At 37.5% G+C, this 15,296-nt stretch overlaps 1 protein-coding gene across 4 annotated transcripts; it reads left to right on the top strand.

Annotated features, from left to right (window-relative positions):
- The first annotated feature begins 6,219 nt into the window (after positions 1–6,219).
- On the top strand, positions 6,220–14,882 carry LOC113707862 (uncharacterized). 4 transcript variants are annotated; one of them, XM_027230227.2, is made up of 10 exons: positions 6,220–6,772; positions 7,789–7,832; positions 8,259–8,361; positions 8,460–8,586; positions 9,081–9,721; positions 9,877–10,159; positions 10,235–10,514; positions 12,512–12,673; positions 13,546–14,004; positions 14,236–14,882. In XM_027230227.2, exons 1-10 carry the CDS (start codon positions 6,526–6,528, stop codon positions 14,518–14,520), a joined length of 2,631 nt encoding a protein of 876 aa, XP_027086028.1. In that variant the 5' UTR covers positions 6,220–6,525; the 3' UTR covers positions 14,521–14,882. The 4 variants fall into 4 exon arrangements, with proteins under 4 accessions (XP_027086028.1, XP_027086027.1, XP_027086030.1 ...); XM_027230226.2 differs by having other exon boundaries at positions 6,224–6,772; positions 9,078–9,721; XM_027230229.2 differs by having other exon boundaries at positions 6,224–6,772; positions 13,579–14,004.
- The last annotated feature ends 414 nt before the right edge of the window (positions 14,883–15,296 follow it).

Consider the following 15,296-nt stretch of genomic DNA (forward strand, 5'->3'; position numbering starts at 1 on the left):
ATCTCATAGTCTAGCATCATGCCTCGGGATCTCTCTCTCATCTGCCCCTTCAAAACGAAGAGGCGGTGGTGGGTCTTCTCGAGCTAACGACCAAGGGTATGCGTCCACCCCTCCTCAACTCGTAACCCCATCTCGAGGTCACGTAGGCGCAGGGCCTGTGCATGACTCACCCCTCTGGTCTCATCTAACTGTGCCCTCAAAGTGTCGACCGTCCTGCCTAAGTGACAACGCTCGACATCTATAGCCATAACCACATCGTCAGAGTATCCATACATATGTCGACACTCACACAATCGACTCCTCTGGCCGAACGGAGAATATATCCTATAGGGTTTCCCGACCCTCCTCTGGTACCTGAGTACTCGTCGGCGCACCACCTGGTTCACCGGACTGTCTCCACCCGCAGATCGTACTCCGGCACCGTTAGATCCACCGGTATCGCTAAGTCCACCAGTCTCCATACCTACATGATAAAATATCACCGAATCAGTTTTCCGGCATTTCATCTTAATAGATACGATTCAATTTAGAGACAATCGAATACTTATATGTTCTATAACACATTTTTTCACTGCTCAAGTCCTCTAACCTAGGCACTCTGATACCACCTGCGACGCCCTCACTTTTTCCAAGGGCGAATCTGAGGGTATCGGCGGGACGCCTGCCTAAGTCGTGCCAGGACTCGATACTCTAAAACTAGAAAATAGATTCATGCCAAAAGAAAGTTCTGTTTAAAAGATTATATCTTCAAAAATTACATAAACTAGTACATCAAATCATACATACAACGAGTACCAGAAAGTAAACTCTAGAAAAGCTGATAACTACAACCACCACGACAACTATTACATCTTACTCGTCAACTTATAACAAGTACAAGTTCAACTATTCTATAGCTCAAAAGTCTAGCACCTACCCGAGCGATCCCCGCGTCGGCCCTCTGCTAAGGAAAACAAATGAAAAGGGGTAAACTATATGCTTAGTGAATAATCAGGGGTAAAAAAAATGTAAACTCACATAATTAAACAAATAAATCAAGATAATTCACATCAATAACAGAAAAGTAACATCACAATAGTAGGATACGGGTGGCTCCAAAACTAGTTCAATTCCCCGAACTTGAACGCCTGTTGACACTCCATCAACCAAAGTACTCATGGTCTGTAGACTCCACTTAACTTTTCCCATTCACCTTATCAACCCCCGCTGGCCAGTCAACAGCACACAGCAGATCGAACGAAACAAAATAACTTAGCTTTCGTCAAAGCTTTAACAAGGAACTAAATCCCAAGTTTAGCATGGAACTATCTTCGACCAAGCTCCAACTGACTCAAATAGTTCGTCTAACCCTTGGAACCGGGTTAGAACCAAGCCCTGAAATATCCGATCTCTCAATAGATGGTATCTCTCAATAAAGTAGACAACAAAGTACTTACTCCAAACAGCACACAGCAAATGGGATTCAATTCAAGTCATGTAATCACCCTCATCAACACACAGCAAAAGGGTGATACTCAACATAAGGCATGTATTCTCACATAGAAAATCAAAACAAAGTATGGTTTTAGGTCGAGTGAGATAAAGTACACCCTCGTCTAAGTACCCATTTAACATATACAAAGCACTTTAACAATTCCACATCAATAACAACCCAATTACTCACTTGATAAAGTTTGGCACGAAAACGATACAATTCATTGAGTTTGACCGTCACCGTCGAAAGTCTCACAATCTATATTGACAGATTATATACACACATAAGTGAAACGGCCATATAATAACAATTTATAACTTAAACGATCGAATACAGTCGAAAACGGTAAAAAAAATAATCAAAAAAGGGTAAAAAATGACGTTAAGGCCAAAAGAATATCGAAATTGGCCGAAACGGCTGGAATGGTAACAAAATAACAAAAGTAGACCTAAACGGTCCAAAACGGCAAAAACGGTTGAGAAATGCACTTGTGCGTGCGTGGAAATGAAAATAATACAAAACGGGTTACACGATTTTGCCCATAACTGGAGCTGTGGTTATCGGATCAAAATGTACTAGGTAGTGTCTTGAAACTTAAACAAAAAGTTACAACTTCCATGAAGACAACTAAGCCAAATTTTTAGTGTATCCAAGTTAAATTTGCAAGATACAGAACTAGAACTCCAAAGGCTAGTTTATCTTTCTCGTGAAAATTTGGCGGCATGCCCCTTGTGTTTACCCATTTTCTAGCCATTTATGACTTCAATATTTTCCTCAAACAGTCCCAAAGTCACACATAAAATAACCTCATTTCAATAGCCATTCAATAGGTTCAAAGTCATACAAATACCAAATTAAACTAGGTACATGTCTGAAAATGAAATGTAAGGCATAAATCAAAAGACAGATTTGCCGCCACTTAGCGTAACGAGCACAACCGAGGCTACGCTTATCGGATTGGGGTACAATTGATACCGTTTCGAAGCTAAGACAGATTCCTACAACTTTGATGAAGACTACTCAGTCCAATTCATAGTGTATCTAGGTCAAAAGTCCGGATTACAGAACCAAAATCTCATATTCGGACTAGTTAACCGCATTATGCGTAAATGATAATAACTCAGGCTACCGAAATCCGATTGGGGTGTTTTCAATTGCGTTGAAAAGATGAAACATAGGGTTAAAACTTTCATGTTTTGACTGAAAGCTAGTTCAGTATGTATCAAGGTGAACAAATGCAACCAACTTAGTGTACTGTCAAAACGGTCCACTGACTTTACTCCTATGGCAGTCAGGGTATTTTGGTCCTTTTATAGGCTACGTTACTCCGATTGAGGTGAAATTTTGTAGGCAATCATAAAATATCATTCGCTACAACTTTCATGTTTTATACTAAGCCTAATTCAACCTCTAATATGGTGAACTAGAACCAGATAGAACAGGGGAAGTGCAAAACCGAAAATCTGGAATTTATGCCTACAAGTGCTAATTTTCATAATTCTATCTTAAAACACTACCTCAACTCCTTATCTACACTTATTTCCATCATAATCCATCTAAACAAGAAGAAATATGGCTGATCCATACAAACCCCAACTCACCAATTCTCCCAAAATCACCAAAACTACTTCCATAGCTACCAATTTGACCAAATCATGAGTTATATGACAACTTAAACAAAAGTAAAAGAGCCAAAGATAAGGGACGGCCAATATACCTCAAGAACAAGCTTTCAAAGGATATCCTCTACCTCTCTTAGAAATTTTTGGTTCTTTAAGCTTCCCAAACTCTCAAACTATTGATTAATCGGTTTAGTTTTTCTTGTTTACACTCAAATGGTTCAAACTCAAGATGGATTGAAGTTGTTTCTCTTGCTCTCTCTCTCTCCCTTAAGCCCAGCCAAAACAGAAAAAAAAAAATGATGAAAAATGAGCTCAAATAGAAGATAAGAAGGTAAGACTTTGGCTTGGTCAAGAAACCATAGGTGGCCAATATTTGTCATCACCAAAACCAACTAAAATTTTGTTTTCTTTTCCTTGCATTTTGGGTCAATAATTTCGGCTATAAGGCTGAGGATGAGGGAGATATTTTACAAAAATATCAAGGGTATGTAGTGGTAGGAAAGTGGTGGTCAAGTGGTGGGTTTAATCAGTAGTGATCGATACCCGTCGGTTTGAGCCGATTTCTTAAATCGCGTATACTAGGGTTTTTAATTTCTAATCACTAACTTATTATTATCACTTCTAATCATATAATATTTCCTCATCCAAAAGTCACTCTTACCTATCAAATTTGATCCTCATTCCATACCAAATAGTCACACTACGGAAAAATGTGAAAACCCTAATTCACTCAAACTTGAAAACGGACAACGAAAACCCTTATTTCTATATTCATTTACACTTATTGTGGGATGATTGGTAGTAGGGCCATAATAAATGAATAATTTCTAAATAAAAGGGCATTTTTAAGAAAAACGTGAGGGGTTTTACAATTCCATAAATTGAATTTAGGGTTTCGGTTGAAATATGAGAAATTTGAGAAAACGGTCAGTCACAAGTGAAACGAGGGTTTTGATTAGGCTTTTAGGGTTTCTAGTCTTTTAAAATAAAACAAGGTTTTAAATCAAACCCAAAGAAATAACTTTAGTTTCTTCTTTAAAACAAAATAATGGTTTAAAATAAAAATAAACTAAAGAAACCGTAATATCCTCTTTGAGACTAAACAAAAGATGATCCTAAAAGTTGGGGTATCACAGATATGAGTGAGAGTGACTATAGAGGTGTGATTTTTGGTCGGTATGGACTTAGGTTGCTTATGATTACTTGAATTCACCTTGGTGGTGATGCATAAGCTGAAATTTTGTCAAAAACCATGTGTAAAACAAAAAGAAAAATAATGGTTACTTCTAGCATGCTTTCTAGTTTCATTTATCCAACTTTAACTCGAGGTTGGTCGATTTTCTTCTAAAAAGTTGTGTGTATATCTTACGTATATTTTGTTAAGGTTCATGAGTTGTATATATCAAATTTATCTCTTTTGGTCTCACACATCTTTTGGGTCTAAATGTTTTTCTTCTCACACTAACACCTTACTTGAATCATAACCCTAGAATGCACTTGGATATTCCTTGATTGGCACTTTCGAATTTATCTTTAAACTTTGTGTTTTAAGAGGCCAAATTTGGATAAACGTATGGCTCATAGTTGAGTCTAAATTGTGCACTTCATTAACCTAAATTTTGAATGATTGGACCATGATATTTTGTTTTGGTTACTTTAGGGTTTGACGGTGAAAACGAGCACAACCCGAAAAGGAACGTTTAACGTTATTCTACTTTGAAATGGTGAGTATACCACTTGCATGACTCGTTGTTTAAAGTGAACTACTTGTAGCTAAAATTTATAATTTGTATGATTGTGACTTTGGTTTAATCTGGACTGGACAGGTGTGTACTTTACCACACTCGATTCCATTTGACTATTTGAATGGTTTACTATTCATTTGAAATATGTTATTTGTGCATGAATTTGATATCGTTTGGAGCTCGTTATCCAACGATCTTACTATGAATTTGAGCTCATATCTCATTCGTAGTTAATCAAATCGAACCAGCAAGGCCTTGGTCGAGGTAGATTAATGGGCTATGAGGAAAATTGTCACTGATTTACTGAGTACTGGATTCTTCTGATGTTTGGTATTCTCGAGTATTATCACTACTATTTTTGTTTGGTGTTCGAATGTGACAAGAGGTATGATTGGTAGATAAAAACTGATGTAAAGTGGGGATATACGGTCAATTTTTTTGCTTCTCTAAACGTTGATGGAGTGTCAACGGGCTTGGATCAAGCTAATGCGACAGGGAATTTAGGTTTTGAGAATCATCTGTATCCTTTTATTTGAAACGCTTTGTGTTAGTTGTGGTGTTTACTTATTTCCCTAAATAATGCTTATATTTGATAGATTAAAGTTCGAACTATGTGATTTTTCGATTGCGTAACCCTGTGGTACCTTATTGGGTGAAAATTCACTCTGTCACATTTGTTTTCCTTACAAGGGCGAAATCTTGGGAATATGATTTTTGGGGAAGAGTTGAGTTAGGTATAGACTCTAGGCATTTTGTTTAAGCTCCTACAAGGGGATGGAAAGAGTGATGCATCTTACAAAGATTTTTTTAATCTATATTAAAGTTTATGAAAAACACAATTCTATAAACACTGAACAATTTTAGGGTTACAAAATGGGAGAAAAAATCTTTTTGAAATCAAGGAAAATGAATTAGTTATAATTTATTTGTTTTGTATTATAAATTTTGATATATAACATAATATATTGATAAATAGGTTTTCAATTACTCTATCATGTAAATCATTATAACTTAAATTATTTTGAATTGAATATAATCCGTGCATAGCATAGATTAAAATTCTAGTGTAACATACTTTCGATAGAAGTTGTCATAAAAAGGAAAAGAAGTTCCTTTTTTAGTATTTTATCACCATTATAATTCTAAATGTATTTCCTAATTCCCACCTTCCATAACTCTAGCCCTACCCCATTCCCTCTGCTTTTTTCGTTCCAAATATACAAACACAATGTACTAACCCATGCCATACCATATATGAGCTTTACTCATCAATCTATCTGTAAATACTTATTCCATGCATGATATTTCCATCTCTCCAAAGAAAAATAAAAAAGGAAACCATTTTAATAAACACACACACACACATTTCCATAAAACTACAGATACTAAAATACAATTACCGATAGCTTCAGAGGGTTTTGGTTTCGGAAGCGCCTCTTTCGTAATAGCACTAATAATTAATTAATATAAATAAACACAAAAGTAATGAATAATTAGTGTCTGGATTAGCAGGAGTATATAATTTCTTTTAAGCGTTCCGCGGCCGATTCTTTCACCCTCTTTACTCATTTCTTATACATTATCAGCAAAAGCAAACCAGGCAGCCCAGCGAGAGACGGCGACGGCGACGGGGAAGTTGAGGGTTTAACTTTGCGATAGATCTGAGGGGACTGGCCGGAGAGACATGGGGAGCGGCAGAGGAGGAAGCGGCGCCACCAGCACCACCACCGCCACCAGCACCAAAACTAACAACGGTAATAAGAGTGTTAACAATGGTGGTGCGGGAGGGTTGCAGTCGATTCCGTCGGGGTCTCGGAAAATAGTGCAGAGTTTAAAGGAGATTGTTAACTGCCCTGAAGCTGAGATCTACGCTATGCTTAAAGAATGTAATATGGACCCTAATGAAGCCGTTAACAAACTCCTCTCTCAAGGTCTTGCTTCTTTCTTTTTGTTTTCTGATTTTGTGTCTTTATTTTTTCTAGTTGACTGTAACCCTAGAAAGACTTTTTTTTTTCTTTTTCTTTTGTTTTCACCTTAACGTTTTCTTGTTGTCTATCTTGATTTTCTTTGTTGTGCAGTTGTGCACCTGTGATAAATGGTTTTTGGGCTTTTGAAATTTTGTTTTTTGTTCTTGGTCACGAGGTTAGAGGCTTTAAATAAGTAATTCTTCTGTTTGTGACAGAACAAATATGTCTTTGCTTTGTTTTCTTGGAAATCTGGGATTAGGGTTTGTATTCTGGGGGTTTTATGGGTAAGATTTAACTATTTTGGGTGGAAAGAATAAATTTTGATTATGTTTCCCTGTTCTTTTTGTGCCATTCTTGAATGTCTTGCTTGTCTGTGTGGTTGTATTAGGGAACAAGCTGATAGGATTTTGTAATTTTTGTGCCAAGTTGGAATATCTGTTTTCTGAGCTAAGTATTTGGTGCAAGTTCTGATTTTTATGGTGGTACGTACATGCAAAAAACATATTACGTTTTTCTTTTATGTTCTTATGTGCACATGCATGTGCATGTGTGGATAAATGTGCTTTTGTGCACGCTTACATTTATGCGTCCCAGTTGAGGTTCATGGGAAATTACAGACGTCCACTTTTGGTCATGTTAGGGAACGGAATCTGCATTTTTGTACTTCTAGAAAAGAACCTTCCTTTTCAATTAGAATGAGAAGCAAAGGGTCTTTAAATTCAATGTGCCTTCACAAGATGGGTCAAATTCTGGTATACGTAAATATATGTTCTTGAGAGTTGTCAGTTGTGTCATTTAGCAATATGAAATTTATGTCCTAAATTCTGTGTTGTCTGTTGTTTTCATTTTAATGCTTTGGTATTGTTGCTGCTGGTTTGATTTAAATTGTAGTTTCTTATTTTAATATCTTTTTGCTCAATAATCTTTGGCTGCAAAATAAATTTACTTATTTGTTGTTTTGACTTGTTGTATTATCATAGATCCTTTCCACGAGGTCAAGAGCAAAAGAGAGAAGAAGAAAGAGGTGCATATTTACTGTATTAGTACATATATAGTTTCTATTATCAATATCATGCTGCATAGTTAAGTCCAGTGAAGTCCCCATTCCTTGGTAATAAAAATTCAAATATCTATGTACTTTATTATCGTGCTGCGTATGAAAGATGAAGCTTTGATCACCTCCATTCATCTTTTGAAGACAAGGGAAATGTTATTTAGTTGACGATCTTCAACTTCCAGTATAGAACTCATTGTGTGGTCGGAACACCCCAATATACTTTTGACCCAAGAGTGTCTACCCTTGTGCAGGCGCAATATGCTTTATGCACCTTTATTGTTTCTTTTCCAATTGTAATACTTTAGTTCTAGGGTTAATATAATGTTAACCTCTGCTTTTCTTTTAATCCACTGCTATTTAGCTTTTTGAAAATTTTCATCCATCTTACTATAGGGTAAGGATACGTCTGAATCTAGGCCACGAGGTACAAGTAGCACTTCAAACCGTGGCAGGATTGGTACAGACCGATATCCCAGCCGTGGTGGGAGTTCTGCTGGTGTGTGCATTTGGAATTAAATGCATATTTGGATTCTTAAATTGAAATTTAGCATGTGATGTTGTTAACATGTATTAAGAGACCATCCTTTTTGGCAGAATCTGGTGCTTTGCATGGTAGACCTGCACACAAGAAGGAAAATGGTCCTAATGCTTACGCAAGTTCTTTATCTTCAACATCTGCAGTGGCAGGAAATAGCACAAGTAGGCGGCCTACGTCCTATAGGTTGGTCCTCGGTTGTGTTGCTTTAGTCTTTCTGAATAATGGGTTTGAATTGTAGCAAACTGCCGTTAGCCGGTCTATGGATCCTTACCCTGCTTATGTATGTGCTGTAGTTTTGAGAAAAACAGGCCTAGAATCATGAATTAGTTTACTTACTCTTTCTGTACATACTTATAATGGGAAGCATTACTGGAATTTGCTTTGTCCTTGTTATTTGGACTTTGTAAATCATTGCTTCCTATATACATTTACGAGACAGTTTTAATTGATCTTGATCTGCAGCTGTTTACATCCGTTCATTTATCCAAGAAACTCAAGCTATTAGAACAAACTTTTATGGCCATAAATAGGAGCTTTATGGATCACGGAAGTTCTTCAAAGTTATATAAAAGCATTAGATGGGAAAATTTAACTTTTATTCTGCTGTTTAGACTGACTTGTTCCCCCCACACCCCCAACCTCTTCTTTGGCTGCTGTCTTCTATGACTACATAGCAGTGATGCTGCTGCTGCTGCCAGTGCCACTGCCACTGAAGTTAAAGGGCCAGCCTTAGGTATGCTTGATAGTGCCTCATTAGTCTCACAACCATCTGGATATCAACCTACCTGGGTGGGAGCTCCTGGTCAAATATCAATGGCAGACATTGTGAAGATGGGTAAGCCACAGAGCAAAGCATCAAGTAATGTTAATCACCAGCATATTCAGGGGCCATCATCCACTGCATATCAAAATTTGCGGTTCCCTGAAGATCATGCTTCCAAAGTTCCGGTGGAACACCTTGAGCCAGATGTTTCTTCTGCTCAGCATGCTTCCATGGATGATGAGTGGCCTTCAATTGAGCAGCCAGTACCTACTAGTCTGCCATCTGTTTCTAAGCCTCCTGTAGATCATGAGCTGCATCCAGATTCTTCCAACTTGCCCTTTGATACGATCAATATAGACTCGGGAGCAGATGAGGTTCAGGCAATTGAGGATGGCAGCGTTGAAGATCATGAAGGAAACCATGTTGGGCCTCCTACCATCTCCAGTAGAAAGCTCCAGGAGGATAATTCTGGGAGTGCATCTCTTTTTGATAATGATTTGTACAGAAACAGGGGTTCCTATCAACCTCAAAATCACACTTATGATCGTCAGGGAGGTGGGTTTTGGGTTCTCTTTTAGGAAACAACAGTTTTATTTTATTCTTTTGCTTCTGAAAGTTTTGTATTGTTCTTTCGATTGAACCCTAGATCTTTTGAGCAATTGGTTTTTTTATTAGTATCACTTCAATGACTTCATATTGTACTGTTGCAGTTGAGGATGGTGGTATGTCTGTGTCCTCGGTGACGGCTAACTTGCAGGAATTAAGTTTGCAAAAGGAGGACCGAGAGTTGACAGTTGAGAGAGATGGCCCTTCTGTGGTAATTCCTGATCACCTCCAAGTTCAGTCTGCAGATTGCTCGCACTTGAGCTTTGGTAGCTTCGGATCTGGCATCAGTGCTTCTTTTTCTGGGCCTTCAGCGTCGATACCTGTGAAAACTAATTTGGAAGAGGCTCCTACAGAGGCAGATGAATCTATTGGGCACACAGAGACTAGGTATACCATCCTAATTTTTTGCATTACTTTTATAAGAAAATTTGTTTTTTTCATTTTCATGATAATTCTCTGCAGAAACTCTGAGTATTATGGTGATGAGTCGCTGAGAAATGCCTCAGATGGTAATTTGTTCCATAGAACTGGTGCAAGTACTGCGAGTTATGATTCATCTTCTGCTTCACAACCTGAACCGTTGAAAGTGGAAAGTCTTGAGGTTGAGCGTGGAAATCAGTATGCCTTCCCTTCATCTACACCTGGCTATAGTTTTGAAAATCCCCAACAGTTGAACATTGGATTCAGTGAATCTCAGACAAGCTCCCAGATGCAAAATCTTTCTCCCTTTGCAAATGTGATGGTAAAAATATTACTATGTTCTTCAGTCAAGTACTATCATTGTTACTTAGATGCCAATGTAGAGGCCGTTTCTTAGGAATTATGGGCCTGATTCTTGAAGAATAAAGTTTTGATAACTCTAAGCTACAAGAGCTCTATGAACAATCGTAAGAGGGGACTTTTGCGAAATGTTATCCCCCATAACCCCCTCCCCCCCCCCCCCGACGGAGGGACTTGGAGCTCATAATTTATTCTTAAATCTTAAAAGGAAATACTGTATATGTTTGAGCTAGTGACAGAATTTTTATTAATATTGTAATTCATGTATAAAAGTCAAATCAATCTGTCATTTGAAGATAGGAATATGACATAAATTTAGCACTGGAGAAACAGTAGGGAAATCCTTTTTTGAGAGCATGGAGACAAATCAACTCCATAGGCACAGTGAAGAATAGAAGACATTAGGATGATGGGGTGGTAAAGCTGAAATGATACATGAATGGAAAATGCTAATGCTAGTTATCAAGCTAGGCACAGAAATATTCTAATGTCATCTGAACCTAAAATCTTCAACTCTTTGCTCTTTGGTGGTTCAGTTTATGTTGTCATCTCTGTGATGCCATCATTATCTTGGGAAACAGAGAATTAAAAGTTATCAAAACTCGGATCTTGTCGAGTTGGACATTACAAAATTACTAGGATGAGGATACGGCGGCAATTAGGTAATGAATAATGTTGCCATATGAGGGAGACGTGCTTATGAAGTTGAGCTTTTCTCACACTTAGATGCTGAATCTTAGTAAATAAGAAACTTATACATTCTGTTAGTCAACCTTTTTGCAGTTAGATGCAGTGGTTTACTGGTTTTGTTTGAAACTTGTATGTGTCTCCTGTTTCAATCCAGCCATATGATTTGATTGGTTGCATTTGTAATGCATAATAATTATAGAGAAAACTAAAACGTTTTACACTGTAATATCACCTTATATTGTAATATTGCCTTTCCTCATATTGAATATCTGGCTTTGAGTGCTTGGACGTTCTGAAATCGAATTGGATATTCAAGTTTTTTGCAGTCTCTTGTTCTTTCTTTGGTAGGATATATGCTGCATTTAGAAAATGTTTTGGAGCCTTCACTTTCAGTTAATTTTTTTGATATTTTTCCAATGAATGAATTTGGCTTGTGTGTAACTTGAGGATTGCATAATTGGATGTGTTTTGGTCTTAGTAAATATATGTTGCGCCTATTAGAACTAATGACAGATGTGGAAGTTAGAAATATATGTTGGTCTTAGTAAATATATGCTGCATTTAGAAAATGTTTTGGAGCCTTCACTTTCAGTTAATTTTTTTGATATTTTTCCAATGAATGAATTTGGCTTGTGTTTAACTTGAGGATTGCATAATTGGATGTGTTTTGGTCTTAGTAAATATATGTTGCGCCTATTAGAACTAATGACAGATGTGGAAGTTGGAATATGGTTTGCGAGATGAAAACTTGGCTGTAATTGGATGGTGAATTTTTTGTGACATTATTATCATCATAGTCCAAGAGTATATTATGAACCTTTATTTAGTTACCCAGGGGGATTCTCAATAAACTTCTGCCCTTTTTTTTCATCTGATTTGGTGCAGAAATAATTTTGATGTATCACTGCAGGGCTAATAGCTTTTTTCTCCATACCAGTAAAATAACAATGTTATAAAGTTGTGTTTATTATGTTTACAACGTTCTCCTTGTATCTGGATTGGGAGCTTTATTAAGCTTATTCTAAGTTGCAAACCATCACTGAAATTTCCTTGTTGAGATGTTATTCAATAGATGCAAAAAGCTTTTGTGGAAAGGAATATTATGTTCATTTTATCTTGTTAGCTATGCTTGTGTGATTATGTGACTGTTAAAAGTCTGCTGCTTTTGCATCTGACATGTTTTCTTCCGTTTTATTTTTGAGTTGGTGCATTTTTGAAGTAAATAATATTTCTTGCCGTGGTTTGTGAGTTCCTGTACCTTTGTTACAGCCATCATATACGAATTCGTTGCCAAACACGCTTCTGGCAGCAAGTGTTCCTTCGGGTAGAGAATCTGATCTTCCATACCCATTTCCTGTGACACAATCGATGGGTACAAAGTATGGAAATTCAGTATCTTCCATTGGTGGTCCGTCCATATCCATGGCTGAGGTTAGTCACTAGGAAAAGGTTGCTTGTATTTCATTGCTTTAAGCTTTATTTAATTCATGATGGTGATTTGCCTTTCTAATTTATATTTGTGCAAAATTGGTTTTCTTTTTGGCCCCCTAATTTGAAATGGAGATGTGAGAACTTTTCCTTTATATGGTCGCGTTTTTTGTAAAACAATAACAAGGTTGAAACTTTGTTGATACTGTGGAATTCTAGATTCTTGTCCATTATGTGGGTTGATTGGCTTTAAAAATCACTTTGTTCAAGTTTCATGTCTGTGAATTACAATTTCTTTATTGTTTGTTCATACTATTGCTGATTTCTCACCTCTTACCTAATTTCCTGCTCAGTCTAATCAACAGTTGTCCTTTGGACTTAATCAACTTTGACCATACATTTTCCGAAACATCTACTCTTTAAATTTATAATGATAACTCAACCTTCTGTTGGATTTTATGTGATAACTCAGCCTTCCAATTGTTGCTACGATTTTCTCACTCTTGCTCTTAGTTTCTTTGGGGTGCTTTTCCTTTTTAACTTGGTTCTGGTGAGGTTGACAGAATATAGAGGTAGCATGTTGTTAGCCCTTCCAAAAGGGTAATCAAGGCCATTTGATGTATGGAAAAAACGCGGACTGAGACTCCATTAGAACTTAAGTGGAGAATTATATCAAAATTTATTGTCATTATCTATTTGAATAAGTGATAGTAATGCTTATGTTTATGTTTGAATTTTTTTGCTCACAATGCTACTTGAAAAAGCTGGGTTTATTATTATGAAGTCTAGATCTTGCAAATATTAGATTATTCACAGTTTGTTTCCTTATGCTAGTATCCTTTCTATATTATTATTTATGTTGAATCTGCATACAGGCAGTAAAGAATGTTGGTTTTTCATCAACGCAGCTGACACCGCAAACAATATCTGGAACTAGTGTTGCTACAGGACCTGCTCTTCCTCAACACCTTGCTGCACATCCATATTCCCAGCCTACTCTTCCATTGGGACCCTTTGCCAACATGATTGGCTACCCATTCTTGCCTCAGAGCTATGCATACATGCCTTCTTTCCAACAAGCATTTGCTGGTAACAGCACATACCATCAGTCTCTAGCAGCAGTACTTCCTCAGTATAAGAACAGTGTCTCTGTCAGCAGTTTGCCTCAATCAGCTGCTGTTGCTTCTGGCTATGGTGCCTTTGGGAGTTCAACAACTGTTCCTGGAAACTTTACAATGAATCAGCCTGCTGCCCCTTCTGGCACAAATTTAGGCTATGATGATGTTTTGAGTGCTCAGTACAAGGATAGTAATCATTTAATCTCTCTTCAGCAGGTATGCCTTTTTTTTTTTGTAACTGTATTTTCCATGTGTTTGAGCATCCTGGATGGTATAGCATTTTTGTTAAAATGGAGAAGTAATTTTCTGCATGTAAGCTCATGCAACTATGTGATTTCATGAGGCTACTGAGAATTAATTCTTTTTGTTTGTCTTGTAGTCTTTCTGTTTGGTACCGTATTTTATTGTCTCTGAGACTCATATCTAGCATTATTTGTCATTCTTCAGAGTGACAGCTCAGGTATGTGGCTGCATGGACCTGGTTCTAGAACAATGTCCGCTGTTCCTGCTAGCACATATTATAGTTTTCAGGGACAAAATCAACAACCAGGTGGATTTAGGCAAGGTCAGCAGCCATCACAGAATTATGGATCTCTTGGATACCCCAACTTTTACCATTCCCAGACTGGGATGTCACTAGACCATCAACAACAAAATCCTAGAGATGGTTCCCTTGGCGGCTCCCAAGGCCAACCTAAGCAGTCCCAACAGATATGGCAAAACAGTTACTGATCTGCTCACCTCATGGTTTGTCAGGGTCTCATAACGAGTGTGAAAGTGGTCTTTCAAGTGGTCATGCAGATGAATGAATTCAGATCATGATATCCCCTGAAACAGGACACGAATGGCTGCTGCCCTATGCCCTTGAGGTTGTATTTTACATATCTATCATCAGCCAATGTAACGTAGGAAAACGTGCTAATTTGGTGTTAGTGGACCCCTGTCATCCACGTCGCCTGCTTATGTGATCTTTTTTCTTCTTTTTTTTTCCCTTATCGTAATTTTATCCCTCGCTATGAGTAGAATATGGTTTCTGTTTGCTCGAGTGACTTTTGGTGTTAATGATAGCCTGATTGCCTAACCGTTTTAACCCATATACTAGCTACTAATTGAACTTAATGTCAAGCCTTCCTTTCTATTGGAAGGCTGTAATGCTCTTGTAGATGGTGTGGTTTATAGATTGCCTGTGATTTTCAATTGATGCTTCGGCCTCCATGGTATCTTTTCCAGATATTGGCCTCTATGGATAGTTGATACGGAAGCTCTCTGCCTGAGAATGGCTTTCATCTGTCTTTTGACTGTTATTAAATTCGTGTTACTGCAGCTTTTAGCAGATTGCCTCGGTATGTTTAAATTCCGGCTCCATCAATAACCAGAATAACTGGAATTGATTCTTCCAAGAACCATTGTGTTTTGGCTTAGTGGTCATCAAAAAGGGACTAGCCAAGGCTGTAGTGAAAAAAATTTAAGAGAAGTGTCAGAGCATCACTTTGATCTAGTCAAGTTTG

This window comes from Coffea arabica, chromosome 9c (assembly GCF_036785885.1).
Source record: "Coffea arabica cultivar ET-39 chromosome 9c, Coffea Arabica ET-39 HiFi, whole genome shotgun sequence".
Taxonomy (NCBI): Eukaryota; Viridiplantae; Streptophyta; class Magnoliopsida; order Gentianales; family Rubiaceae; genus Coffea; species Coffea arabica.

Bases quoted from the DNA above. Each gene is read 5' to 3' on its own strand.
- LOC113707862 (XM_027230226.2), top strand. From the start codon at position 6,526: ATGGGGAGCGGCAGAGGAGGAAGCGGCGCCACCAGCACCACCACCGCC. The intron at 8,587-9,077 runs GTTGGTCCTCGG...ATGACTACATAG, and splicing joins AGGCGGCCTACGTCCTATAG to CAGTGATGCTGCTGCTGCTG. The intron at 9,722-9,876 runs GTGGGTTTTGGG...GTACTGTTGCAG, and splicing joins CACTTATGATCGTCAGGGAG to TTGAGGATGGTGGTATGTCT.